Source organism: Procambarus clarkii, chromosome 36 (genome assembly GCF_040958095.1).
Source record: "Procambarus clarkii isolate CNS0578487 chromosome 36, FALCON_Pclarkii_2.0, whole genome shotgun sequence".
NCBI lineage: Eukaryota > Metazoa > Arthropoda > Malacostraca > Decapoda > Cambaridae > Procambarus > Procambarus clarkii.
The window spans coordinates 9,877,359-9,903,818 of NC_091185.1; the positions used below are offsets into that span (position 1 = coordinate 9,877,359).

The following is a 26,460-nucleotide window of genomic DNA, read 5'->3' on the forward strand; positions in this document are numbered from 1 at the left end:
GTTACCTGTATCTTCCTCCCCTTCCCTTTGGTCCAGCTATTGCTTTGGGTTCTGGCTCAGTTGGGGTCTTTCCATGGAAGAGTAGTCCTCTTGGCCCCTTGGTGGCCAGCCCAGCCTTAGTTTCAGGCGCTGTTTGCTCGGTGTCTGAACCTGGGGCGTTTTCAGTGGCATCGCCTCTTCCAGCGGATTGGACCAGTCCAGTACTTAGCTGGTTTGGTCTTCTCTGCTCTTTGCATCTGGTCTTTTTGACGCAGGTTTATCACCATTTGTATGGTAATCAGCTGGCTTCGTTGATGGTGTCCCACCTGAGAGCTTTGTCTCAGCAGCAGTATGAAGTTTCCTGGCATTCTTTCCACCATTTTCTCTCTCTCTGTAGGTTGTCTTCTATTTCTGATCGAAATGTTTTGTCCTTTCTTTCTTGGCTTTTTCGGGACCACCACTTAATGCGTAATACTGTCGCCTCGTATTGTGCGGTGCTAGCAGAGCTGTTCTTGCTTGCGTTCGGGGTGGATGTCACTACTGCCCCTCTCCACAAGTTTTCTCATGCTTAATTTCCTCTACTGCTCATGTGCCACCTGAGCTGTTCTGGTCATTGGACAGGGTGCCCACATTTCTTTCTTCTTCTTAGTTCGTGATGGCCCCTTCAGTTCAGGATTACTTTTCTAAGGCTCTCTTTCTATTGGCATTGGCCTCTGGGGGTCGGGTTGGTGACTTTCATGCTCTTCTCCAACGGAGGGGTTTCTGCTCCTTCGGTTCTGATAGTCGGTTTGTTCGTTTGCAGCCTACTTTTTTTCTGGTGAAGTATGAGACAGCTGCCTTCTGGAGGAGTCCTTGGGTCATTGATGCTAGGTTGGTCAGGCCGGGGACGCATCATGTGTTGTGTCCAGTTGTGGCTCTTCGCCGTTATCTGTGCGCCTCGGCTTCTGTAGACAGGGGATGCGCTTTTGGTTGATCCAGTTTCCCTCGTTCCCTGTTCCAAGGCTTGGGTCTCACAGGTCATCCGATAGGTTATCAACTCTATCCAGCCTGCGGTCTATCCTCGTGCTCATGAAGTTCAGAAGTTTGTTGCTTTGGCTGCCATCTTTGGCAACATGTGTTGGGCTTATATTTGGGCACCAGGCTTTTGGAGGTCGAACAGGATCCTGGGCACCCAATATTTGGTTAATATTCCTGATCCTGGGCATTCATGTGTGGCTTTGGATCGCAGGTTGCAGCCTGTTGTCTTGCCTTCGACTTGAGGCACGTTTGGCAGCCGCCTCCCTGATAAGTTCCTCTTTTACTTACCCTTGGTTATGTAGCTCCAGGGAGCCAGCAGGGCTCCCCTCGGAAAACCAGCATTGAATGTAATGAAATGCAATTTTCTGGGTGAACCCTGGAGGCTCTCTGGCACCCTATCCTGTTGGCGGTTTTGTTTTCCTTTTCATTCTTAGCCTCCGAACTGGGGTTGAGTAGCCAGCATGGTGGTCCCGTTCCCCCCCACCAGTGGAGAGGGGGGGGAGGAGAGCTGCGCGGAAGAGCGATGCAACAGCGCAGGGTGACGTTTGCTTGTTTCTTTGGGAATTGTGGGAGTTCTACTTCTGTTCAGCTTTTCGTTGTATTTTTCTTACCATATGGGGTCTGCTTTGTTATGCTTACCTTTCAGGGTGCCTAAACCCAGTCGATGGCAAATAAGATTAACCCCCAACCACAGTGGTTTTTTCCAGGGCCATTGTTCCCTGTGCCTCTGCAAGGGGCCATGTTCTGGCTAGTGGTCCCATGTAGACAGAACTCCATTGTTGACTACTGCCCTGGTCTAAAGATTGCACATTAGCCCAATAGCTCCAGGAAGCCTCTGGGGCTCACCCAGAAAATGGCCTTTCATTACGTTCAACGCTGGTTCTTTGGTAATGTGTTGTATATGGGTGCTGAAGTTCAGTTCCTTGTCTATGTATAGGCCAAGGAACGTTCCATAATTTTTATTACCGATGTTAACATTGTCTATCTAAAGCTAAATTCTATTTGTTGATTTGGTTCCAAATAAGATATAGTAGGTCTTGCAGGGGGTGGTCTTGCAGGTCTTGTTGCAGAGGGTGGGTTTTTCTATGCCTCTTTCCTGTACGAGTTCTATTTGGGTGCAGTTCTCCCTACGGCTCATTTCCGATTGCATTTAGGTTCTTCAATTTCGACCTTTCTGAGGTTTCCTACATCTTGAGTTCTCTGGAGAAGGCTCAGGAGGCTCTTTGTGCGTACCTCTTGTGTGACCCAGATTAGGCTCCAGTTATGGACCCGGTCTCTTATGAGTTTGGTTGTTCTTCCCCTTTTTGGGGGTGTTACAAGGGTCCCGAGTCATCCTGGCTGACAGACTGTCCCTTATTTACCCTTGGAGCATAGTGAGGTTTCTGTCATTTCCACACGCTTGAGTGGCATGAGGTTTTACTTTGTTGAAAATCTTTTTGGGGCTCTTTGGTGCCTCACCTTGTGTACCTCTTTGATTCTGCTCTTTCTTGTGATGTTGGTCTCGTACAGCTGCATGTTCCTGTTCCTCAGTTCCTCAGTTGTCGACTGCGTTAGTTGTGGACGACCTTCGTGCCAGTGTGAACTTGGGCCCTCCTCAAGCTGTATTCTTCAATTCTCCAGGAAATGGTGGATGCATTTCCTACCTCCCGTCTCGCATGCCAACATGCTGTGCTAGCCTGGTCCTTGGGCTCAGTGTGGGCCCCTGTCTCTTGTTTCCACTTCTCCATTTTCCTCACTTCTGTTTCCCGGGGACTTTGATTCTCAGTTCCTGTCTTTTACAGCCTTTGCTTATCAGCCTATTACTGACTTCTTGTAAATTCGTGGGGATCATCCTAACCTCCCACAGCAGTTTGGTTGAGCCTGCTGTTGGCTGCAGTAGGTCAGCCTTGGAACCAGATGCTAGGTTGCATGCCGTTTCAACCACTGCTTCTTCTTTGTCTGGTTGGTGCCATGCTTGCTTTTAGTAGGCTTACAGGGTTTGCACCGGCCCTTTCATGGGTCATTCTTTTGTCAGGGCAGTTGGGGAAAAGCTTGCTCGGTTTGCTGACACTTGGTCCAACAATTCATGGGTTTTTGGGTTGTTTCTGGCAGGGGTCTTGGGGTCTGCTGGGGTTTTCTTGCCCTTGTGTGTGTCCCTGGGTAGAGGGTAGTTTTCATCACTGGAAGGGGCGCACAGCTAGTTTTCGCCAATTATAGCGGCCGGCTCTGTTCCGCACCCAACGCCACCCAATGGCGTTGGGTGGCTCCTCCTCCCTTGTGGGGCTCAGGGCTTGCGGGGCAGGCCTCTTCTCCTGCACTCTGTCAAGTCATCTCAGAGTGGGTTAACTTGGGCGTGGTCGAAACTCGTCACTCAGGTGGGTTTCTCGCCTGTTTCCGGTCCCAAAACGGGACTGCATGGACCTCCGATTCATTCTGAACTTGTCCCGTCTGAACCCGTGGGTTTATTGCCCCTCCTTTCGGATGACTACTCTGTCCCAGGTCCGTCTTCTGCTGGAGCTGAGCACTTGGATGGTGTCCCTGGACCTCAAGGATGCGTATTGGCACGTCCTGGTTCTTCCGAGGTTCAGGGAATGGCTCGGTTTTGTTGTGGGGCATCATACTTACCGCATTCATTGGTTTCCGTTCGGCTTGAATCTGGCGCCTCGCATGTTCACTCACCCTACTCGGGTCGTGGTGGCCAGGCTGTGTTTGTTAGGTGTTCGGGTTCTGGCCTACCTCAAACTGGTTGGTTTGGGCTCCCAGCCAGTCCGCGTGTCTGCTTGCCAGGGATATGGTTCTTTCTAAGCTCGCCGGGTGGGACTTTCGTGCAGCTTCCTTGTCTATTCCTCCGGCAGCTCTGCTTCTTCTGCTTTCCCACCTGCGTCTGTTCCTGAGGGGCTCCCAGGTCACGTGGCGGTTGCTCAAGAATTTGTGCGGGAGCCTAAACTTTGCCATGATGGTCTACCCGCCAGTTCAGGTGTGGCTTCATCAGCTGTTCTGGTTCCTTCGGGAAGATCCCTTCTGCCTCTCTCGCGATCGCTGGGTTCGACCCCCGGGGGCATTACGTTGGCTACTACGTCGCCGGCTTCCTCTTCAGGTTTTGTGCCTTGGCGCCTACGCGAGCCCTCGCTATATGTGTTCACGGACAAGTCGTCTCCTGGCTGGGCCTTTGTGACCAATGCTCACCAGGCCGGCCAGGGGCGGTGGAGTCTGTCCCTCCGTCTGGCTTACAGCACGGTGCTGGAGTTCGCGGCGGTGTGGATGTCACTCCGGAGAGTTCGGGTCGCTCGCAGATCGACGATCAGGCTCCATTCAGACCGTTCCCTGGTGGGTCATTGCCTGAACTGAGGAAGTTCAATGTGGTCCTTGGCTCTTTGGGGCTGCTCGTTTCAGGTGACTTGTCTGCCGAGTTCTCGGGGTTTGGCTCTCCTGGCGGTTCACGTTCGGGGGGTGTTCAATGTTTTGGCGAACGGCCTGTCCTGGTTCATTCCCCTGTTCACAGAATGAATGGTCGACGCCAGCTCGTTTAGGTGGCACTGTCAGACGTTCGGGCCTCTGGAAGTAGATCTCTTTGCGTCGGCGTGGTCGAGGTGTCTCCCTGTGTATGTGGCGCCCTTCTCTGACTGCGAAGCCGTCGGAGTCGATGCCTTTCGGCTGAACTGCGTGAGGTGGGATTACCTATACCTCTTTCCTCCGGTTCAGTTGTTGCTCCAGATTCTGGCTCGTTTGGAGACTTACCAGGGGAGAGTTGTCCTTCTGGCTCCTTGGTAGCCAGACCTGCCTTGGTTTCAGGCGCTGCTTGCTCCATGTCCAAACCCGAGAGTTTTCCCATGGCTCCGCCTCTTTAAGCTGATCTTTCAGCTTTCGATCTTCTCGCGTCTTTGCATCTGGACATTTTGCTCGAGTCTATCATCACTTGTATGGTGTGCAGGTGGCTTCGTTGTTGGTCTCCCACGTGTATGCTTCTTCTCGGCGACAGTATGAAGTTTCCTGGCAGTCCTCCCATTTTTTCCTATAAATGCGTAGGTGTTCTTCAGTCTCTGATAGGGTTGTTTTGTCCTTTCTTTCTTGGTTGTTCCAGGACCGTCATCTTTTGCAAAATACTGTCGCCTCATGTCGTGCGGCGCTGGCGGAGCTGCTACAGCTTGCTTTCAGTGTTGATGTTACTTCTGCCTCGTTCCGCAAGCTGTCTCGTGCATTGTTTCACCTCCGGCATGCTCATGTGCCTCCCGAGCCGTCCTGGTCTTTGGACCAGGTGCTCTCATTTCTCTTTTCTCCTCGGTTTGTTGTGGCCCCTTCAGTTCAGGGTGCATTTTTCCTGTTGGTATTGGCCTCTGGCGGTCGGGTCGGGGAGCTTCATGTTCTCCTCCGGCGCAGAGGTTTCTGCTCTTTCGGTCCTTGTGGTCGTTTTGTTCGGTTGCAACCGTCTCCTCCTTTTCTGGCAAAAAATGAGATGGCTGCATTCTGGAGGGGGCCTTGGGTAGTTGATGCTTGGTTGGTCAGGTCGGGGTTGCATCATGTGTTGTATCCGGTTGCGGCTCGCCACCGTTATTTGCGCGCCATGGCTTCAGTGGCCGGGGATGCACTTTGGGTTGACCCGGTTTCCCTTCTTCCTTGTTCCCGGGCGATCCCGGGCATTCCCGGGATCTCTCAAGACGTCTGCAGGGTTATTAATTCTAGCCAGCCTGCGGTCTATCCCTTTGCCCATGACGTTCGCAAGTTTGCTGCTTGGGCTGCCGTCTTTGCCAACATGTCTTGGGTTGACATTAAGACCCGGGGGTTTTTGGAGGTCGAACAGGGTCCTGGCAGCTCGCTACCTATGGAATGTCCCTAGGCCCAGTCAGGCCTGCGTTGCCTTGGGTCGGCAATTGCAGCCAGTTGTCTCAACTTCGCGTTGTGGAGTAAAGACGCACCGCCTCCCGGGTAAGTTCCTGTTTTTTCTTATCTTTGGGTAGTTAGCTCTGCGAAGTCGATGGGTTCCCCCCCCCCCAGAAAACCAGCGTTGAATGTAATGAAACGCCATTTTCTGGGCGAGTCCCGGAGGCTCCCTGGCATCCATCCCTCCCTCCGGTCAGTAATGTTTTTTTTTTGCATTTTTTGACATCCTGCCTAAGAACTGAAGGATGGGCCGCCGGCACGAGGGTCTGGGGCTTTCCCTTCTACCTCCCGGGCCGGGAGAGGGGGGGTTGCGCAGACAGCAGCACGGCAACATCATGATGTCATGCTCATTGGCTAATTTTCGTTTGGGGAGTTCAGTCCACTCGTTCGGCTTTCCGTAGCAATAGTTTCACAAGAATAGTGGTTTGTTTTGGAGCGCCTACCTTTCTGGGTGCCTGTCCTGGTCGATGGCAGACATAGAACGCTCCCAACCACAGGGAGTTTCTATAGGCCATTGCTCCTCATGCCCCTCTGATGGTTCCTGGTTCTGGCTCATGGTCCCTGGTAATCAAGAACTCCAAGCACATTGACCGATGCCAGAAAGTTATATGTATCCATTGAGCCTGGATAGCTCCGGGGAGCCTCCAGGACTCACCCAGAAAATGGTGTTTCATTACATTCAATGCTGGTTTTTTGCCTGTTCTGTACTGGAGAAAGTTTTTACAGTACTTTTTGTACTGTACATTGGTACAGTGCCTTTTACTCTCTGTATGATGATGAAACAATCAATGAACATGTAATCCAAGACTATTGGAATGAAAACTTGTTGTCCCATCATCTGTTTTTGGAAAATACATGTCATTCAGCTGGTTTCTGTTAATTCTCAGGTATCTTCATTTTGAAAATAATAAAAACCATGACCAAAATGATAGACTGGAGGATGAAGTCTGTGCTAAGTAAATTGAATGGGCAGCTCAAAGATTACTACACACCAGGTCAGAAGCTAGTCACTGACGAATCTCTTGTGCTTTTCAAAGGACATCTTGCATTCAAACAGTATATTCCATCCAAAAGGCACAGATTTGGACTTGAATTCTTTATTCTGTGTAACTGTCAAACAGGATGGTCATGGACATGATTTTATATTCCAGAAGTGACGTTGACATTCCGAATAATGATCTCATGGTTTCTCGATAAGTGTAGTGAAAATGCTGATGGCACCACTGTTGAAAACATTTTATATACAGATAGTTACTATACAAGTCCCTTACTAACTAGGTTTCTATTGAAACACAGAACTGGTGTGTGAGGCAAAGTAAAGCCACAGAGGGAAATGGCAGTGTATGATGAAAATATTTTGGTGTAGGCGAGTGCCAGATGCAAAAGTGAGATAATATGCTTGCAGTGCGGTGGAAAGATAGATGTGAAATCAATATATTGACAACCATTCACACTGGTAGAATGGTAAACAGTGACAAGATTAACAGAACAACAAAAGAAGCAGTGTATAAACCAAATTGTGTCATGGACTATAACACAAATATGCACTTGGTTGATAAATGTGACATTATGGTTGGCACTGTTGAGTGTGTACGAAGAACACTTGGTTGATAAATGTGACATGATGGTTGGCACTGTTGAGTGTGTACGAAGAACTGTGAAGTGGACGAAGCAAATGTTTTTGTCACATTGAAGTAACCATGCTCAACAGTCATAATATGTATATGGTGAAATATGGTAATAAACCATTCATGCGTATGTTTAGTCTTGCCTTTTTGACAAAATTGCTAACTACAGTTGAACCTCCACTTGCTAATGCCTTTACGTACGAATTTTTTGAGTTATGACTTTGTTGATACACGTATGGGTCAACCGAGTGAGTTAGTTTACTTTAGTTTACCAGTCTCTTTCGCCTAGTGACAGCCGCGCTTTAATTCTTTTTAAAGAATTTAATTGTTTTCAGCTTTTTTGGTTTTTGAACATAAAAGTAATTATTATATATCATGCCATGGGTCCCAGGAAAGTCAGTGGTAAGGTTCAACCTAAGAAAATAGTTGTGAGTAGAGGCAGTAGAGGATGTCCCTTCCTTATTAAGAAAATGTGTGAAGCATGGAAAGAATTGCAAAGTTTTGTTGAAAAACCTACCATTTTCTGGGTGAGCCCTGGGGGCTCTCTGGAGATTATCGGGCTAATGTATGCTATATTTGCCCTCCCAGCGTCCCAACAACAGCGAAGGGAATGAAGCCCCTCCCGATAGAAAATGTATATATATAAATACACACACACACACACACACATATGTATGTTTCAACAAGGTAAGATTATTACTGCATTAACAGACAAGGTAACAAATCAGGAGGAGCAAATCGAGGAACTAGTGAAAGAAAATGAGGCATGGAAAGTGAAGTGTGGTGACTTTGAAGAAATAAACAAGAAAATAGACTCATATGGTGAACAACTCCAAGCAAGCCTAAGGGCTAACATAGAGTTAGGTAAGGATCTCCAACTGGAAACTTCACTGACAACTCACATAGAGGAGGTGAATAAAGAACTAGAAAAGTATAAAGAAGAAATAAAAGCGACATATGCTGAGGTTGTAAAAGAGAAAGAGACTATCAAAGAAGTGTGTTCGGAAGTCAAAACCAGAAATGACCAACAAGAAGCAGAAATTAGGCAAGCAATTAGGAAAGAACTGGTTACCAACAGTAAACTGGTACAAAACACTGCAGATAGAACTAAGTCCATAATCATTTTTGGATGTTTAGAGAAGGAAATTTCATCTAGGGTGGACCAAGCAGCAGAAGAGATGAAAATCATAGAGAAAATAGTAGGTTTAGGAGAAGGCTCAAAGGAAAATGTCAATGATTTTAGAAGAATAGGAAAATATGAGAAAGAAAAGAACCGCCCCTTAAGGGTGACGTTTAATGGAGTGAAAAACATGATGGAAGTGCTAAGAAATGCCAGGAAACTGCAGAGTGATGAGGTTGGCAAATTTTGGTCAATAAGACAAGACCTCTCCAAGGAAGACAGAGAAAAGCTGAAAATGAACCTAATTGAGGCAAAACGTCTAAATGGGGATAGAAATGAAGAAGACAGAAATTCTTTTTTTTACAAAGTGACAGGGACTGGAAAGCTTGTGAAATGGTACATAAAAACAAAGCAACAAGATCAGTAGTGGAAGGGGGAGTAAGGAGCAAAGGAAAAGGGAACATGTTCCTGAAAATTGTATATACCAACATAGATGGAGTGAGGTCAAAAACTTTGGAGTTGCAAGATATAATCCAGCTTAGGGTCCCAGATATTGTTGCATTATCAGAGACGAAACTTGAAGGAAATATAATAAATGAAGTCATATTCCCAAGAGGCTACTCAGTTTGGAGACGTGACAGGAAAACTAGGAAGGGAGGAGGAGTGGCTGTACTGGTGAAAAAACACCTGAAGGTAAAAGAGTTAATATTTGTAAACCCTCGAGATATTGACATAATGGCATTGCAGGTCTGGAATCAGGATGATAAGCTGATAATTGTAAATACCTACAGCCCACCAGCAAGCAACACATGGACAAAGGAAGAACTGGATGACAAACGAGAGGGCCTCATAATGGTCATGAGAGATATTATTGTACAAGCAGATAAAGATAAATCACGACTCTTGATACTGGGGGACTTCAACTTTAGAGCAATAGACTGGGAGGCCTATGAAGCAAGAACGGAGGACTTTTGGACATGCAGATTTGTGAACCTCATTCTGGAGACATTCTTGTATCAACACATAAAGCAAGCCACAAGAATGAGGGAAGGAGATATACCGTCAGTACTGGATCTAGTATTCACCAGGAGAGAAGAGGAGATTTTTGACATCCAGTACCTTCCTCCCTTGGGAAAGAGTGATCACGTCCTGTTAGACATTAAATATGCTTTAAGATATCATCTAGAAGAAAATGGGGACATTGAAACAGTTGATAAACTCGATTTAAGGAGAGGCAACTATGGGGAACTTCGAAATTTTTTTTAATGAGTGTAATTGGACAGAATTGTTGCTAGGCAGGGAAGTAAATGAAATGTATGCCAAATTTTTAAAACTATACGAGGAAGGCACACAAACATTCATACCAAAACAGAGATGCAGGGCCAGAAAACAGGATTGCTTCGACAGAAATTGTGAGAGGGCAAGAGACCAAAAGACACAAAAATGGAATCAGTATAGGAAGAGGCCAAACCCCCAAACATACCAGCGATACAAAGATGCGAGAAACAACTATACAGCAGTAAGGAGAGAGGCAGAAAGAAATTTTGAAAAAGGGATAGCAGATAAATGTAAAACAGAACCGGGCCTATTCTACAAATTCATAAACAACAAATTGCAGGTAAAGGATAATATCCAGAGGTTGAAAATGGGAAACAGATTCACGGAAAATGAAAAGGAAATGTGTGAAACATTAAATGAAAAGTTCCAAAGTGTGTTCGTACAAAATGAAATCTTCAGAGAACCAGACACAATAAGAATTCCAGAGAACAACATAGAGCGGATAGAGGTGTCAAGAGATGAAGTGGAAAATATGCTAAAGGAGCTCGGGAAGAACAAAGCAGCTGGCCCAGATGGCGTTTCACCATGGGTTCTGAGAGAATGTGCATCTGAGCTCAGCATTCCACTTCACCTGATCTTTCAGGCATCCCTGTGTACAGGAATCGTAGCAGACGTGTGGAAACAGGCTAACATAGTTCCAATCTACAAAAGTGGCAGCAGGGAAGACCCCCTCAATTATAGACCTGTATCATTGACAAGTGTAATAGTGAAAGTATTGGAAAAGCTAATCAAAACTAAATGGGTAGAACACCTGGAGAGAAATGATATAATATCAGACAGACAGTATGGTTTTCGATCTGGAAGATCCTGTGTATCGAATTTACTCAGTTTCTATGATCGAGCCACAGAGATATTACAGGAAAGAGATGGTTGGGTTGACTGCATCTATCTGGACCTAAAAAAGGCTTTCGACAGAGTTCCACATAAGAGGTTCTGGAAACTGGAAAATATTGGAGGGGTGACAGGTAAGCTTCTAACATGGATGAAAAATTTTCTGACTGATAGAAAAATGAGGGCAGTAATCAGAGGCAATGTATCGGAATGGAGAAATGTCACAAGTGGAATACCACAGGGTTCAGTTCTTGCACCAGTGATGTTTATTGTCTACATAAATGATCTACCACTTGGTATACAGAATTATATGAACATGTTTGCTGATGATGCTAAGATAATAGGAAGGATAAGAAATTTAGATGACTGTCATGCCCTTCAAGAAGACCTGGACAAAATAAGTATATGGAGCACCACTTGGCAAATGGAATTTAATGTAAATAAATGTCATGTTATGGAATGTGGAATAGGAGAACATAGACCCCACACAACCTATATATTATGTGAGAAATCTTTAAAGAATTCTGATAAAGAAAGAGATCGAGGAGTGGTTCTAGATAGAAAACTATCACCTGAGGACCACATAAAGAATATTGTGCAAAGAGCCTATGCTATGCTTTCTAACTTCAGAATTGCATTTAAATACATGGATGGCGATATACTAAAGAAATTGTTCATGACTTTTGTTAGGCCAAAGCTAGAATATGCAGCTGTTGTGTGGTGCCCATATCTTAAGAAGCACATCAACAAACTGGAAAAGGTGCAAAGACATGCTACTAAGTGGCTCCCAGAACTGAAGGGCAAGAGCTATGAGGAGAGGTTAGAAGCATTAAATATGCCAAAACTAGAAGACAGAAGAAAAAGAGGTGATATGATCACTACGTACAAAATAGTAACAGGAATTGATAAAATCGACAGGGAAGACTTCCTGAGACCTGGAACTTCAAGAACAAGAGGTCATAGATTTAAACTAGCTAAACACAGATGCCGAAGAAATATAAGAAAATTCACCTTCGCAAATAGAGTGGTAGACGGTTGGAACAAGTTAAGTGAGAAGGTGGTGGAGGCCAAGACCGTCAGTAGTTTCAAAGCGTTATATGACAAAGAGTGCTGGGAAGACGGGACACCACGAGCGTAGCTCTCATCCTGTAACTACACTTAGGTAATTACACTTAGGTAATTACACTTCCCCGCCCTGTAGTGGGCAATATATGCCACTTACGATTTTTTTATTATTTTTCCCGTGATCAGTGAACACAAATTAACAGGTTAGGAAGAAAAAATAATTTTTTTTTTTTTTTTTTTTTTTTATATGCGCCTGTGGGTGTCAAATGGTATATAGCTATGCGCCATTTAAGGGTTAACTGCGCAACGCGCCTGCAGGCCCAGGCTTCAGGTGCGCAACGCGCCTCCGGGTGTTTTTATTTTTCACGTTCCATTCAAAACTCCCGCGGCTACATGGGGTTCACATCAGCTTCCTCAGGGCTCTTGTAAACAGACGCCATCTTTAAAAAAAATCATGGTCCACATTGCCGGGTGCCAGAGCCTCAGTAGTGAGTGAGCAACCAAGGCTGGTGCTCGCAGCATGAGCGCACAGCACTGCTGTTCAGCATGTGACCACAGCATCGCCTAATATTGTCAAAATATATATATATAATCTGTTTTATTTAGCCATGATAGTATTATAGAAGAACCCGAGTGTGATAATGACTGGGTACAATGTTCAAATATCAGTGATTCAATGCTGTTCACGATGTTCACAGCCCTAGCCATAGCACCACAGCATTATTTCGTCCATGTAGGAACCTTCAAACGACTTTTTAGGTTCCTTTTCAAAATAAACTTGTGGTCAATTATTCATTTACAGGTATTAGTGACCAGGATTGTAGTTATAATGAGCATTGTGCGTAGGAAGGAGGAAGTTTGGTGAGGGAGGAAGGAAGGGAGAGAATTGAGGTAGCCTCACTGTGTGGCAGTAACTCTTGTTTTGCTCACCATACTAGCTTCGTGGTTCGCTATGGGGAACACACATGTACATGGGTATATACAGTGTGTGTGGAATAGTGTAATAACAGCACGAGGAGTATGTTGTGAGGAGCTATTTTGGTGAGGGAGGTGACATCGTAATCATGGCGTCGTCTGCTGTCTGCTGTGTGATTTGTCATGCAGTGTATGGTGGCCACTGTACTGTTTGGACACAATACCGGCTTACTTGCATAGTTCTGGTAAATAAAACATGTAGATAGGTATATATAACATGTGTAAATTGTGTAATAAATACAATAACTGTATGGTGGGAGGAGCAATGTTGGCGAGTAAGATGTTGGAGTGAGGGAGGGCTGGCTGGGTGTGGCTGCTCACACTCGCGGTGTTCTGAGTGTGTTTATGGTGAATGTATATAGTGTGTGACAGTGTAGAGTGTGTACATATGTTGTAAATATACATAAATGAACTTGAAACATTCGTGTGAATAACTGTATGATTTGGAGGAGCAATGTTGGTGAGTTGGAGGAGTGAGGGAGGGCTGGCTGGGTGTGGCTGCTTACACTCGCGGTATTCTGAGTGTGTTGATGGTGAATGTATATAGTGTGTGACAGTGTATAGTCTGTAAATAGATTGTATATATATACATAAATTAGCATGATACATGGTAAATATGTGCAACATGTGTGTACACAAGTGTCACGCACGTAACACAGTGTCTTCAGACAGTACGGATGTTTTACTGCCATAATATAGTGTACATGTTCATTATACATAGGATTAGCATATAAAAACAAATAAAATGTATTTGGAACTGTGCGCAAAAAATGTGCAAAAATATATTCGTGGCAACTCGCTCGCCCCGCCCCGGGTGCCCCACCGGCCCCGGGAGCATACTGCTCTGGCACACGGGGAATTATGACGTCACGGCCCACCTTTCGGACCCCATAGCAGCCAAAGTAAGTACAATTTCGAACTTGCGTTGCTATACCCTTATACAGGGAGGGGTTTTTGACACTTTCCGAAGAAAAAATAATTTTTTCCCAAGGATTCATTTCCTGCGCACTGAGGGGATGTCATATTTATAGGCCGCGCAGTTAAAGGGTTAATATGGTACAAACGAAGTGCAGAGAGTGTAGAGCAGCCCAGTGTTGCATGAACTGCTTCACCGACTATTACACCTTTCACAACTTCTGAGTGTTACATATTGGAAAATAAACATGTAAATAATGAGTGAGTGTACTTAAGTGCAAAATATTATTATTTTTTATAAAATTTACTGTAAAACAAGACATTGGTGTGCATGTTGAGAGATGCATATAATTGTGATTAGCAATATTCTACATGCTTTATTATATTAAAACATCAAGTGACACAGCAATAAACAATTTGTGTGAAAAACATTTAAACAACATATGTGAAATATGATGTAAACAAATACTGGAGCCAGAAATTTATTTGCAGCAACTCCCGGTATTTGAGTGGCTCATGTAACCTGCCTGCAATGTTGAGTGAGCATGTCAAGCTGATGTCATAAGCACATATGTCAGCCTATGACATGGCCAGTTGCAGCCATAGTAAGTGGATTTTTATTTTTTATTTTTTTTTGCACTGGAGCAAACAGGCAATCCTATTTCCTCAAGTGGAGAATAAGGAGTGCTGCCCAAGGACACCTGAAAGATGGCACTCATTTGCCGCCAATCAAGCATTCGGGTTTGATAAAACCCAACTTTTTTGTTGGAAGCAACAAAAAGAGAGAATTGTCAGCCAGCCAGGATGAATCTAGCACCTCATACAGCAGCCAAAAAGACGAGGCAGACTCAAAGGAGGCAGAGTCTATCAATGAAGTGAGGCTAAAATCTCGGAGGTGGCACCGAGACAGGTCTACACTAGCCACACATGGCACAAGGCTTGGTGACAGGAACTTTCAGAAATAGAATGAATCTGAAGTGCCAAATGGTACACGAAATCATACCCTGGGAAAAGCAGCCAAGTCAGAAAACCCAAAACAAAGCTCCACATTAAGGAAATTGTTTATACAATGATCTACATTTTAAATCATAGCTCTAAAATTTAACACCAACAACTTTATAAAACACACTGAGCATTATCAACTACACTACGCATAGAGTGAAGGAGAACTTATGAGTGCTGCAGACAGATGAACTGAGGAAATTTTCTGATACAAGTAACCAGAAATTACCCATACATGTACCTGTATATGTGAGGTAGATGTATGGGCAATTATGATGCTCTTAGCTGAAAGATAATATCCAGCTACAGTTGAAGGTACTCACCAGCTGGGTGGGGCCGACTCTGCTAGCTGCAGCAATCGGTGCTAAAGGTGTTAGAAGACCACCTACTGGAGGCACCAGAGGTCCTCCAGGCGATGGCCTACTCAAGGTCAGTCTGCTTAGAGGAAGGGGTCCAGCCAGTGATGAAGGAGCCCCTAATGGTTGAGGAGGTAAAGGTAATTGTCCGAGGCCTCTTCCAAGACCACCTCCAGACATGGTAGAGTTCTGAGTACATTCAATGTAGCCAACAGGAAGATTCAAGTTTGGAGAATCTCTGACAGTCAGGCCCCCTTTTTGCTGAGTACTGTTTGTTTTCTTTGGATTTTCCTCTATGTCTTTTGAGGCACTATTCACATTAACATTATTTACCTTTACAATATCACAAATGTCTAATTTCGTTTTAGTTGCATCACTGTTAACATTTGTCTTGTTAATGTCATCACTGCAGGCTACATCTGTTTCTGAATGCCCAGCAAAATTTATTTTTTTCTTGTTATCATCACTAACATTTCTGTCACAGTTTGTACTATTATTACTGCATGTAATGTTTTCACACTTCTTTGCTGGCTCCTCAAATTCCAAATCACTAAGAACTGATGTGATGCAGATATTAGGAGGATTTTTCTTTAGCCTTTCAGTAGCTTTTGTGCATTTCTCTGCAAGAATTAATGCCGTTGCTATGTAATTAGAAAGATTGTTTACATCAGAGTCGGAGTGTGTGAGGTCACTCACTTGAGCCCTCAGCAAGTCAGATATAATGAGGTCCTCTTCAGTGCTAAAGTCTTCCGTAAAGGAATCTGCCAAAAGATAAAATAATTATTAATTGAATCAATTATGTACCAAAATATATAAAGAAAATACAGTAAATGAAGCAAGAATATCTAAGAGGTTTTACTCCATAAATAAATTTAACCAAAATTATGGAGGAGAGATGGATGAATTATGCACAACATCACACATTAAATGAGAGTTACTCGTTACGACTCTTAGATTAAAAAACAGTGTTGAATGTAATGAAACGCCATTTTCTGGGTGAGACCTGGAGGCTCCCCAGAGCTTATTAAGGCTGATATTGCTATATTAGACTTTGGCATCAGTCATGTAAATGGAGTTCTTAGGCTTACTGGGGACCAAGAGCCAGAGCCAAGAGCCAAGAGCCATTGCAACTCGTGCCTCAAGGAGGCACAAGTTGCAATGGCCTATAGAAACCCCCATGTGGTTGGAAGCATTCTATGTCTGCCATCGACTGGATCAAGCACCCAGAAAGGTAAGCGCCCCCAAAACAAACCTCTATCCTGGTTAAGAAGTGCTACTGAAAGCCGAACTAGTGGACTGAACTCCTCAAACAAAAACAAGCAAATGAGCGTGACGTCAGCAAGTTGCAGCGCCGCCGTCTGCGCAGAAGGACTACTCTCCCTTGAAAGTCTCCAAGCGAACTAGGACCTGGGGTAACAGCGGAACTGGGGGGAAGAGGTAGAGGTAACCCCACCTCGAACAGTCCCTGCCGAAAAGCATAGACCCCAATGGCCTCACAGTCAGGGAAGGGCACCACATATAACGGGAGATGCCTCGACCATGCTGATGCAAAGAGGTCCACGTCCAGGAGCCCATACATCCGGCAGAACCAACTGAAGAAGTCCACATCGACCATCCATTCTGAGGACAGGAGGAATGAGCTGGGACAGGACGTCCGCCTGGACATTGGATATCCCCAAACATGAACGGCCAGGAGAGCCAAACCTTGAGAACTCAGCAGATGAGTCACCCAAAGTGATCAGCCCCAAAGAGCCAAGGACTGCTTCGAACCCCCCTCGATTCAGGCAATGAACTACCGGGGAACAGTCCGAATGGTGCCTGATCGTCGATCCGCGAGTGGCTCGAACTCTCCGAAAGTGACATCCACACCGCCGCCAACACCCACACTGTGCTGTGGGCCCAACAGAAGGACGGACCCCACCGCCCCTGGCCGGCTTGGTGAGCACTGGTCACAAAAGCCCCAGCCAAAAGACGATGCATCCGTGAACACATCGAGCGAGGGGCTTGGGTAGGCACCGAGGCACCAAACCTCGAAAAACCCAAAGAGGAAGCCGGTGAAGCAGCAGCCGACACAAGGCCCCCAGAAGCTGAACCCAGCAGTCGCGAGAGAGGCGGAAGGGATGAACTCGAAGGAACCAGAACAGCCGACGAAGCCAAGCCCAACTCGGCAGGTAGATCATCACGGCAAAATTGAAGCTCCCTCACAAACCCTCGGGCAACCGCTGAGTGACCCAGGACCCCTCCAGAAACAAGCGAAGGTGGAATTTATTATGATGTTGTTGTTGATGTTCGGTAATGTTGATCAGTTATCTGTCCTTGCAGACAACCCAACCCAAAAATTCGGTAGAGTGCTTATTTTGACCAGGAGATCACCCTGGGTGCTTATGACACTTGGAGAGGGGCTTAGCGTCACAAATTTAGGGGATGCGGCTTCAACACTAGCCTCGTTATCACGTGCACACACCCACTCGAGCCGTCGTGACTCCCCACTCTCTCCTTATGTGGTATGATCTCAATCCCCTTTTCTTTGATATTACTCCATATTACCCTGTCCACAGCTATAGTTCATTCATTCGTGCGTTCGTTCGTTCATTCGTTCGTTTGTTCATTCGTTTGTTCTCTCTCTCTCTCTCTCTCTCTCCTACTTTCTGGGAAGCCTCACTAGGACAAGGACAAACACAGGCAAATTTGAATACATTTACTGGACAAGGCACATGCACAATACATATACACATATAATAATATGACTCCAGCACTCTATACTACTGTAGTCAGGTTGCACTCCAATACCATCAGGACTCTGTCATCTGCCTATCAAGTGGTAGCCTAACTGTTATCTCCTAACTTATACCACCATCCTCACCAAGTAGGTCAAGTCTCATAGGACAATATTGCACTATCAGCTAGAGAATATATATATATAAATACATACAAGGAGAACCAGCCTATGAATGCAATAACATAAATATCAGCATAAATATTCCTTGATATACAACAATGATCAATCAATCACCCTATCAGTCCTAGAACACATATGTATGTCTCTGCAGGTAATCCAGCCTACGGTTGTAACTGTACTTTAGTATAAGTACTTCTTGGCACAAAAATGGTAATCAATCAATCACCTTTCACTGTGTCTTACATGCTAATGACGACCAAACGCACTACCAACTCCCTACAAGTAGTCAATAAGAACTTCCTTTCCACATCTGGAAAGATGTGGAAAGTCAAGACACTATTCTGCCATCTTCAGGTTTTCCTAAAATCGTCTACCAGGGTCCTCCACAGCTCTCCCAGCTGCTACACCATGAAGTCTTCCTTGAGCAACAATGGTGCTTCACCACCGGTATCACAGAAGCATGTGAAACTTCATTCCACTGCTCCTCTTCTCACAGCTTGAGGTCCTGCTCCTCACTGTATGGCTGCTCTCCCACAGAGCTCAGTACCTTCCACAACCTTGGAGTCTCATCAACTACTCCCTCTCTGCTGGCTTCGAAGTTCTCAGCAACTCCTTCCCCAGACAAACCTGCAACCCATCGACACACCAATAAAAAAATTTCCCTATAAACACAAACAAAATAAACCACACAATTAATGTTTCCACCCAACATCTCTGCTTTCTGCATGCTGTGAGGACGGACTCCCTCATCCAAGACGAATCCATTTTCCGCCTCCCGCTGGGTGGTTCCTCTGCCTGCCGCAGTGGGGCAGCACTTCTGTCAGGAGATAATCCTCCCTCAGTCACCCACAAGCGGTCAGAGGGGACGGACGTCGCTCCGCCCTCCAGGATGTTCCTCCATCTTTACTCTCTTATTTAGGCCTTCTGCCTCATCAAAACATGCCTAATATAACACTAAACATTCGCTACTGTCGCTGGGCACATGACCAACTACAAGTATTCACTGTAAACTGGCTTACAATCGTGCTTACCACAGATTGTCTAGTTGAGGGCGCTTCCTGGCCGATGCTCGACAGGGCACTCACAAGTTGCCCAACGAAAACATTTCAGGATGGCTTCACAACTCTTCCTGCTGTCCAGGACTTGAGACCACAACGTTCCTAACTCGATTCCACAGCTGAAACGTCCTCACACTTTCTTCCTCTTGAAGGTATATCAACTAGGTCTTCCTCTCTAACAGGAGCTCACACGGAGCGCGGCTTCCCCTCACGATGTCTGGGGCTCAAGTGGGGTCAAAGCCCTCCAGAAGCGAGCCTCACACTTCTAGCAAACTCTTCACATCTCATGTCAAGTCATTTACTTATATTCTTGATCACTGCCCATACTCTTAAACTATTTATCAAATCTAACCAATTATTTTACGTATGTATCTCAAGAGGTCGCAGAAATATAGACATTATTTAGGTCAGGTCTTGCAGAATAACTCTCATGGCAAACTTGTTTCTCAGCTACCTGGAATCATAACACTCGCAGATGAAGCAGAGACTCTGGAGTAAGAGACAATGAAGCGATCCGAGAGTCTTACACAAGACCCAGTCAAGTCTAAACCTGAGAGGGAACCAGATGGGACTTTCACCAGTTCACCAGGCACCCGAACTCGGCAAGCTGGGAAAGAACCAAATCCCTGGTGAGCAGACACGTGGACTGGCTGGGAGCCCAGACCAGCCAGTCATCGAGGAAGGCCAGCACCCGAACACCTAAGAGACACAGACGGGCCACCATGACCTGGGTATGGCATGTGTAAACACAAGGTGCCAGGTTCAACCCGAACGAGAGACAACGAAAGCAGTAACTGAGATGCCCCACAACAAAACCGAGACAGTCCCTGAACCCCAGATGAATTGGGACGTGTGCCAATACGCGTCCCGGAGGTCCAGGGACACCTTCCAAGTGCCCGGCTCCAACTGAAGCCGGAACTGGAAGAGAGTCTGAATCTGAAGGATCTGAAAGGAGGGGCGAAGGAACCTAGGGGTTCGACGGGACAAATCCAGAATGAACCGCAGGTCCACACAGTCTCATTTCGGGACCGGGAACAGATAGGAATCCCATCCGAGAGACGACGACATTTCAACCAACCCAAGCACACCTACTACAATATGACCCGACAGAGCACAGAAGAGGTGGCTAGCCCTAAACCCCCCAAAGGAGGAGGGGTCACCCAACGCCACCGCAGAAATGACCCGAAAAGCCCACAAATCGTGAGACCAGGCGTGAGCGAACAGAGCGAGCCTTCTTCCCCCCCCCCCATCAACGAGATGTTCCCTTACGAAAACCCGACCCACGCACAGGGTGAAAACTCCGCAACCAGACGAAGACGGGTCCGAAGGCGGTGCTGGCTCCAAAACTGGCACCAGTGGCCTACCATTACGAGCGGATCCCCGAGCCCTGGCACGACCCCTCCGGGAAGGCACCCCTGGGACCCCCAGAGAACCAACACGTCCAACCAACATTGGACAACAACTAGAAGAAGCTGCCTGCAGATACTGTTCAACAGCAGAATCCACAAATAGCAAGGAACAAAAGGGTGAAGACAATCTAAGAGCCAGGGCCCAAGCAGATTCCAAGAAGGAGGCAAGCACTGCCAGCAGACACATGAGCCGCAAAGCATAAAACAGAGACATCGGATCTTGCAGGATCGCCGCAAACAGCTTCAACAGAGCAGACGATGCACGTGCCGCCAAGCCCAAGGTACTTGACCCAGAAATGGTCCCAAGCGCCTCCACATCCTCCTCAAACCAATCCGCGGACAGCTCCGGGAGGGAAAAGAACTACAAGACCGAAGCCAGCAGGCTATGAGCATGCAATTCCTCAGCGACCAGCACAGCTGAAAGGAAGGAAACCTACATGTGAAGCAGCACAATGCCGACATCTCGAGGACGGGCAGGAGCGAACAGGCACACACTGAGGTGCTCAAACTCGCCCCCTAGGAAAACCTGGACCACCCTCATTGTGTCACGCTACACAAGCATGCGGGAACGAGAGAACGTATGCCAAGCCTCCAACGAAAATACAGGACAATCCGCTAACCAGGACGACTCTGGAACCTCATAACGAATTCAGTAGGGAAACGAAGACCCAAACCTGAGCGAAGATGGATCCATGATAGAGGTGTAATCCGGGTCGCACAGGATGTAAGCCACAAAGGTGTCCCACACCACATGAGGTAGGGTGCGGGAAGCTATAAAACCTGAAAGACAGGACCGAAGCACCTGAAGGGACACAGAACCGAATATGGGGAGGGGCAGACACTAAATCCAACTCGTATGAAGAATGGGGGGGGGGGGGAGAAAACCCCACTCCTTGCAACAGTAAGCCCTGCTCAGAGGGTAGAAAAACTCAGGGTGGGGTCAAATGGGGCCCAAGGCCCCCAAGTCAGCCCCTCCCCAGCCCTGGGAATCACCACATCAGGACCCGGGGCCAAGTCATCTCCCAAAGCCCACTAAATCCTGTAAATGAATAATTTTCCACAAGTTTATTTTGTAAAGGAGCACGATAAGTTGTTTGATGATTCTTAGATGGACAATGGATGGATAATGGCAGTGTGCTGTGGCTAGTGCTTTGAACATCTTGAACAACATTGATTCACCGATATCTGAACATTATACACAGTCTCTATCACAGTCAGGGTCTTCTGTAATACTATCATGGCTAAATAATACCAGTTACATATATATTTTAACATTTTTTGGTAATGCTGTGGCAACAAGCTGAACAGCAGTGCTGTTAGCTCATGCTGCGTGCGCCAGCCTTGGTTGCTCACTCAGTACCGAGGCTCTCACACTCGGGAATGTTCCCCATGATTTTTTTTTTAAATGGCGTCTGTTTATGAGAGCCCTGAGGAAGCTGATGTAGCCATGCTTTGTAGCCATCGAAGTTTTGAATGCTATGCTATACCTATGAGCTCCTTGAGGCATTCAGCGCACCCCCGATCTAGTGCCTCAGGGTGCTCTGTGCAGTACAGTGGTTAAGACAGTGTAAACCATACCTTGGGGAGTGTAGAATAAACCATACCTTGGGAGCCAGTGGTGATTCTGTCGCTGACAACGAGGGCACGGACCACAGTATCAACAGGATGGGTCCATCTGCTCTCCCCGGTCACCTGGTTGAAGAAGTATAATCCCAGATTGTTGTCCTGACTGCACAGAGAAAGTATTATTAATGACCATATAAGAATCGTCAATCAAATTATTATCAAGATAAATATGCACTAGGTTGGTTTTCTTATATTTGACTAAGACAACAACACAACCTCCAGCTTTGTGTGAACTTTTGAGAATGATACTGAAAACTGCACAAAAATTGCTCCATTTAAAGATGCTAAAAAATTACAATCAGTTATCAACAAAGTCTTCCAGTAGACAATATAAAACAGCTTGATGCTCACTTTGGCATATTCCTACTACAGAACAAATCTGATATGGTGAAAAAATTAATTACAGTTGAGTACTTAAATGCAGTAGATGATATGCAGAGCACCACTTGGTTTCCGAACCCCTTGGGGATGAGAGCCATCGGTTATCGCGTAAGTTCGTAAACAAGAAATAGAGGAAAATTGAGAGACAAAATTGAAAAAATCTAAGGGAAAAATCGACAGGTTCATAGCATGACTGCGACAGTATTTTGTTTGCACTCGCCAAATAGAGAAGTCCTGATCCACTTTTCCCTCAGAAGTGGTGGGACCAAAGAGTCAGAACTCAACCCAGCAAGGACAATTAGATGAGTACAACTATGTGAGTACACCCTAACTGCTGCTGCCCGCCCTCCCTCCCCCGAAGTGGCTAGCTTAGTAGATTGCCAGAGAATCTCCATCTAATGCAATAAAGCATTCATGAAATAAGTATTTTTATAACTTTTTATTATCCTAATAATATTAATAAACAAAACCTGTAACCAAAAATATATATGATGTACATTTAAGAAACAAATGTGGCTAACGGGTTGAGGGTGGTTAGGCTTACCCGAGTCAGCCGGTCCCTCCCCCACACTAGACCCCCCCCATACACTCTCTCCAAAGGTCACGTGGCTCACCTCAACACCCAGTGGTATGAGGTATGTGGGCCGCTCCAAGCAACAGCCTGGTGGACCAAACTCTCACAATTCAAGCCTGGCCTCGGGCCGGGCTTGGGGAGTACAAGAACTCCCCGAACCCCATCAACTAGGTAACCCATCCCTGCCTGCCTGCCTGCCTGCCTGCCTGCCTGCCTGCCTGCCTGCCAGCCTGCCAGCCAGCCAGCCAGCCTGCCAGCCTGCCAGCCAGCCAGCCAGCCAGCCAGCCAGCCAGCCAGCCAGCCTGCCAGCCTGCCAGCCAGCCAGCCAGCCAGCCAGCCAGCCAGCCAGCCAGCCAGCCAGCCAGCCAGCAAGCCAGCAAGCCTGCCAGCCTGCCAGCCTGCCAGCCAGCCAGCCAGCCTGGCAGCCTGCCAGCCAGCCTGCCAGCCAGCCTGCTACCCTGCCAGCCTGCCAGCCAGCCTGCTACCCTGCCAGCCTGCCAGCCAGCCAGCCAGCCAGCCAGCCAGCCTGCCTGGCAGCCTGCCTGGCAGCCTGCCAGCCAGCCTGCTACCCTGCCAGCCTGCCTACTACCCTGCCAGCCTGCCAGCCAGCCTGCTACCCTGCCAGCCTGCCAGCCAGCCTGCTAGCCAGCCAGCCTGCTACCCTGCCAGCCAGCCTGCCAGCCAGCCTGCTAGCCAGCCAGCCTGCTAGCCAGCCAGCCTGCTAGCCAGCCTGCCTGCCTGCCAGCCAGTCAGCCAGCCAGCCTGCCTGCCTGCCAGCCAGCCAGCCAGCCAGCCAGCCAGTCTGCCTGCCAGCCAGTCTGCCTGCCTGCCTGTCTGCCTGTCTGCCTGCCTGCCTGCCTGCCTGCCTGCCTGCCAGCCAGCCAGCCAGCCAGCCAGCCAGCCAGCCAGCCAGCCAGCCAGCCAGCCTGCCTGCCTGCCTGCCTGCCAGCCAGCCAGCCAGCCAGCCAGCCAGCCAGCCAGCCAGCCAGCCAGCCAGCCAGCCAGCCAGCCTGCCTGCCTGCCTGCCTGCCTGCCAGCCTGCCAGCCAGCCTGCCAGCCAGCCAGCCAGCCAGCCAGCCAGCCAGCCAGCTTGCCTGCCAGCCTGCCAGCCTGCCTGTCTGTCTGCCTGTCTGCCTGCCTGCCTGCCTGCCTGCCTGCCTGCCTGCCTGCCTGCCAGCCAGCCAGCCAGCCAGCCAGCCAGCCAGCCAGCCAGCCAGCCAGCCAGCCAGCTTGCCTGCCAGCCTGCCAGCCTGCCTGCCTCCCTCCCTCTCTGCCAGCCTGCCTGCCAGCCTCCCTCTCTGCCAGCCTGCCTGCCAGCCTCCCTCCCTCTCTGCCAACCAGCCTGCCTGCCTGCCTCCCTCCCTCCTTCTCTGCCAGCCTGCCTGCCAGCCTCCCTCTCTGCCAGCCTGCCTGCCACCCTGCCTGCCAGCCTCCCTCTCTGCCAGCCTGCTTGCCAGCCTGCTTGCCACCCTGCCTGCCAGCCTCCCTCTCTGCCAGCCTGCCTGCCAGCCTCCCTCTCTGCCAGCCTGCCTGCCAGCCTCACTCTCTGCCAGCCTGCCTGCCAGCCTCACTCTCTGCCAGCCTGCCTGCCAAAAATATATACAATGATGTACATTTAAGAAACAAATCTGGGTCACAGGTCCGTCGAATGTGGTTAGGCACCGACTCCTCCCCTCCCCCAACCCCTAACCCATACACACACACACTCAAAGGTCACGTGGTTCACCTCAACACCCATCCATCCCTTCCTGCCTGCCTGCCAGCCTGCCTGCCTGCCTGCCAGCCTGCCTGCCTGCCTGCCAGCCTGCCTGCCAGCCTGCCAGCCTGCCTGCCTGCCAGCCTGCCAGCCAGCCAGCCTACCAGCCTGCCAGCCTGCCTGCCTGCCTGCCAGCCTGCCAGCCTACCAGCCTGCCAGCCTGCCAGCCAGCCTGCCAGCCTGCCTGCCAGCCTGCCAGCCAGCCAGCCTACCAGCCTGCCTGCCTGCCTCCTTCCCAGCCTGCCTGCCTGCCTCCTTTCCAGCCTGCCTGCCTGCCTCCTTCCCAGCCTGCCTGCCTACCTCCTTCCCAGCCTGCCTGCCTGCCTCCTTCCCAGCCTGCCTGCCTGCCTCCTTCCCAGCCTGCCTGCCTGCCTGCCTGCCTCCTTCCCAGCCTGCCAGCCTGCCTGCCTGCCTGCCTGCCTGCCTGCCTGCCTGCCTGCCTGCCTGCCTGCCTGCTTGCCTGCCAGCATGCCTGCCAGCCTGCCTACCTCCCTCCTTCCCAGCTTGCCTGCCTGCCTCCTCCTCTGCCAGCTTGCCTGCCTGCCTCCTCCTCTGCCAGCCTGCCTGCCAGCCAGCCAGCCAGCCAGCCAGCCTTCCTGCCTGCCAGCCAGCCAGCCAGCCAGCCTTCCTGCCTGCCAGCCTGCCTGCCAGTCAGTCAGCTAGCCTGCCTGCCTGCCAGCCTGCTTGTCAGCCTGCTGGCCTTCGTGCCTGCCTCTCTGCCTGCCAGCCTGCCTTTCTCTCCCTAATTCTCGCATCCTCCCTCACCAATTCGCCCATCCTCCCTCACCAATTCGCCCATCCTCCCTCACTACTTCCCTCCCTTCCTGCCTACATCCTAGGATCTCTCCCTACCTCCCCCTCCCTCCTAGCATCCCTCCCTCCCTCCCTTTCTCACCAATTCTCCCCTCTCTCACTGATTCTCCCCCCCTCTCTCATACTGCCTTCCACCTAAGCTCCCCCATCCATCCATCCACCAGTCAGCCATCACTGATGCAATGGGTGCATTTGGAGCCAACATGGTGCACACATGTTTCTTGATTGTGCAGATATGTAAAAACAAAAGCACAGAATGAACATTCCAGCCTCATGACAATTCAAAATAATAGGAATAATAGGCCATGAATCTGTGAAGTCACAGTGGGCAAACTGGACCATCTCCCACCCACCACCACAGGCCAGTGCGACGCTTGGCGGGTAGCATGACTTCCCAACCCCAATCGGGAAACTGGAAGTTTCGGATAACTAAAGTTCGGAAACCAAGTGGTGCTCTGCAATACATAGATGTTTTCAGAAAAGTACGGTATTTGATATGGGATCTAAGAACAACAATGATCAACAACCTTTCATTTAGAGAGCAAGGCAAACGTAACATCCGGAACAAAAATTATATGATGCATAATGAATATTTTCAACATAAGGGATGCCATAATAATAATATTGCTCTTCAAAATACTGATGATCTCCCATCACTTACTCACTTTAGGTTGCTGAGATATCAGAGCTGAAAAGTATACTATAATGTGTTTCCGACATACAAATCTCTGACTTACTGTACTGACATCTTTCCAAGTTTCAATTTTTTCACTTCATTCCTCTATACAAATCACCTCCTAAGTTTGCACATAACAACAGTGCTACTTTTACATTCACCTGAATTATGGTCACACAGCCAAC

The 26,460-nt window shown here is 48.1% G+C and overlaps 1 protein-coding gene across 3 annotated transcripts in view; it reads right to left on the minus strand.

Annotated features, from left to right (window-relative positions):
• Positions 1-26,460, minus strand: part of LOC123756099 (centrosomal protein of 164 kDa) — a 481,504-nt gene that overhangs the window by 355,263 nt on the left and 99,781 nt on the right. For all 3 annotated transcript variants that reach the window (XR_011230545.1, XM_069336540.1, XM_069336539.1), the window contains exons 3-4: positions 22,054-22,178; positions 15,051-15,844 (exon numbers count right to left, since the gene is read on the minus strand). Coding sequence is in view for 2 of the 3 variants with exons in the window: in XM_069336540.1 (XP_069192641.1) it covers positions 15,051-15,844; positions 22,054-22,178 (919 nt within the window). In the remaining variant the exon portion in view is untranslated. The remainder of the gene's footprint in view (positions 1-15,050; positions 15,845-22,053; positions 22,179-26,460) is intronic.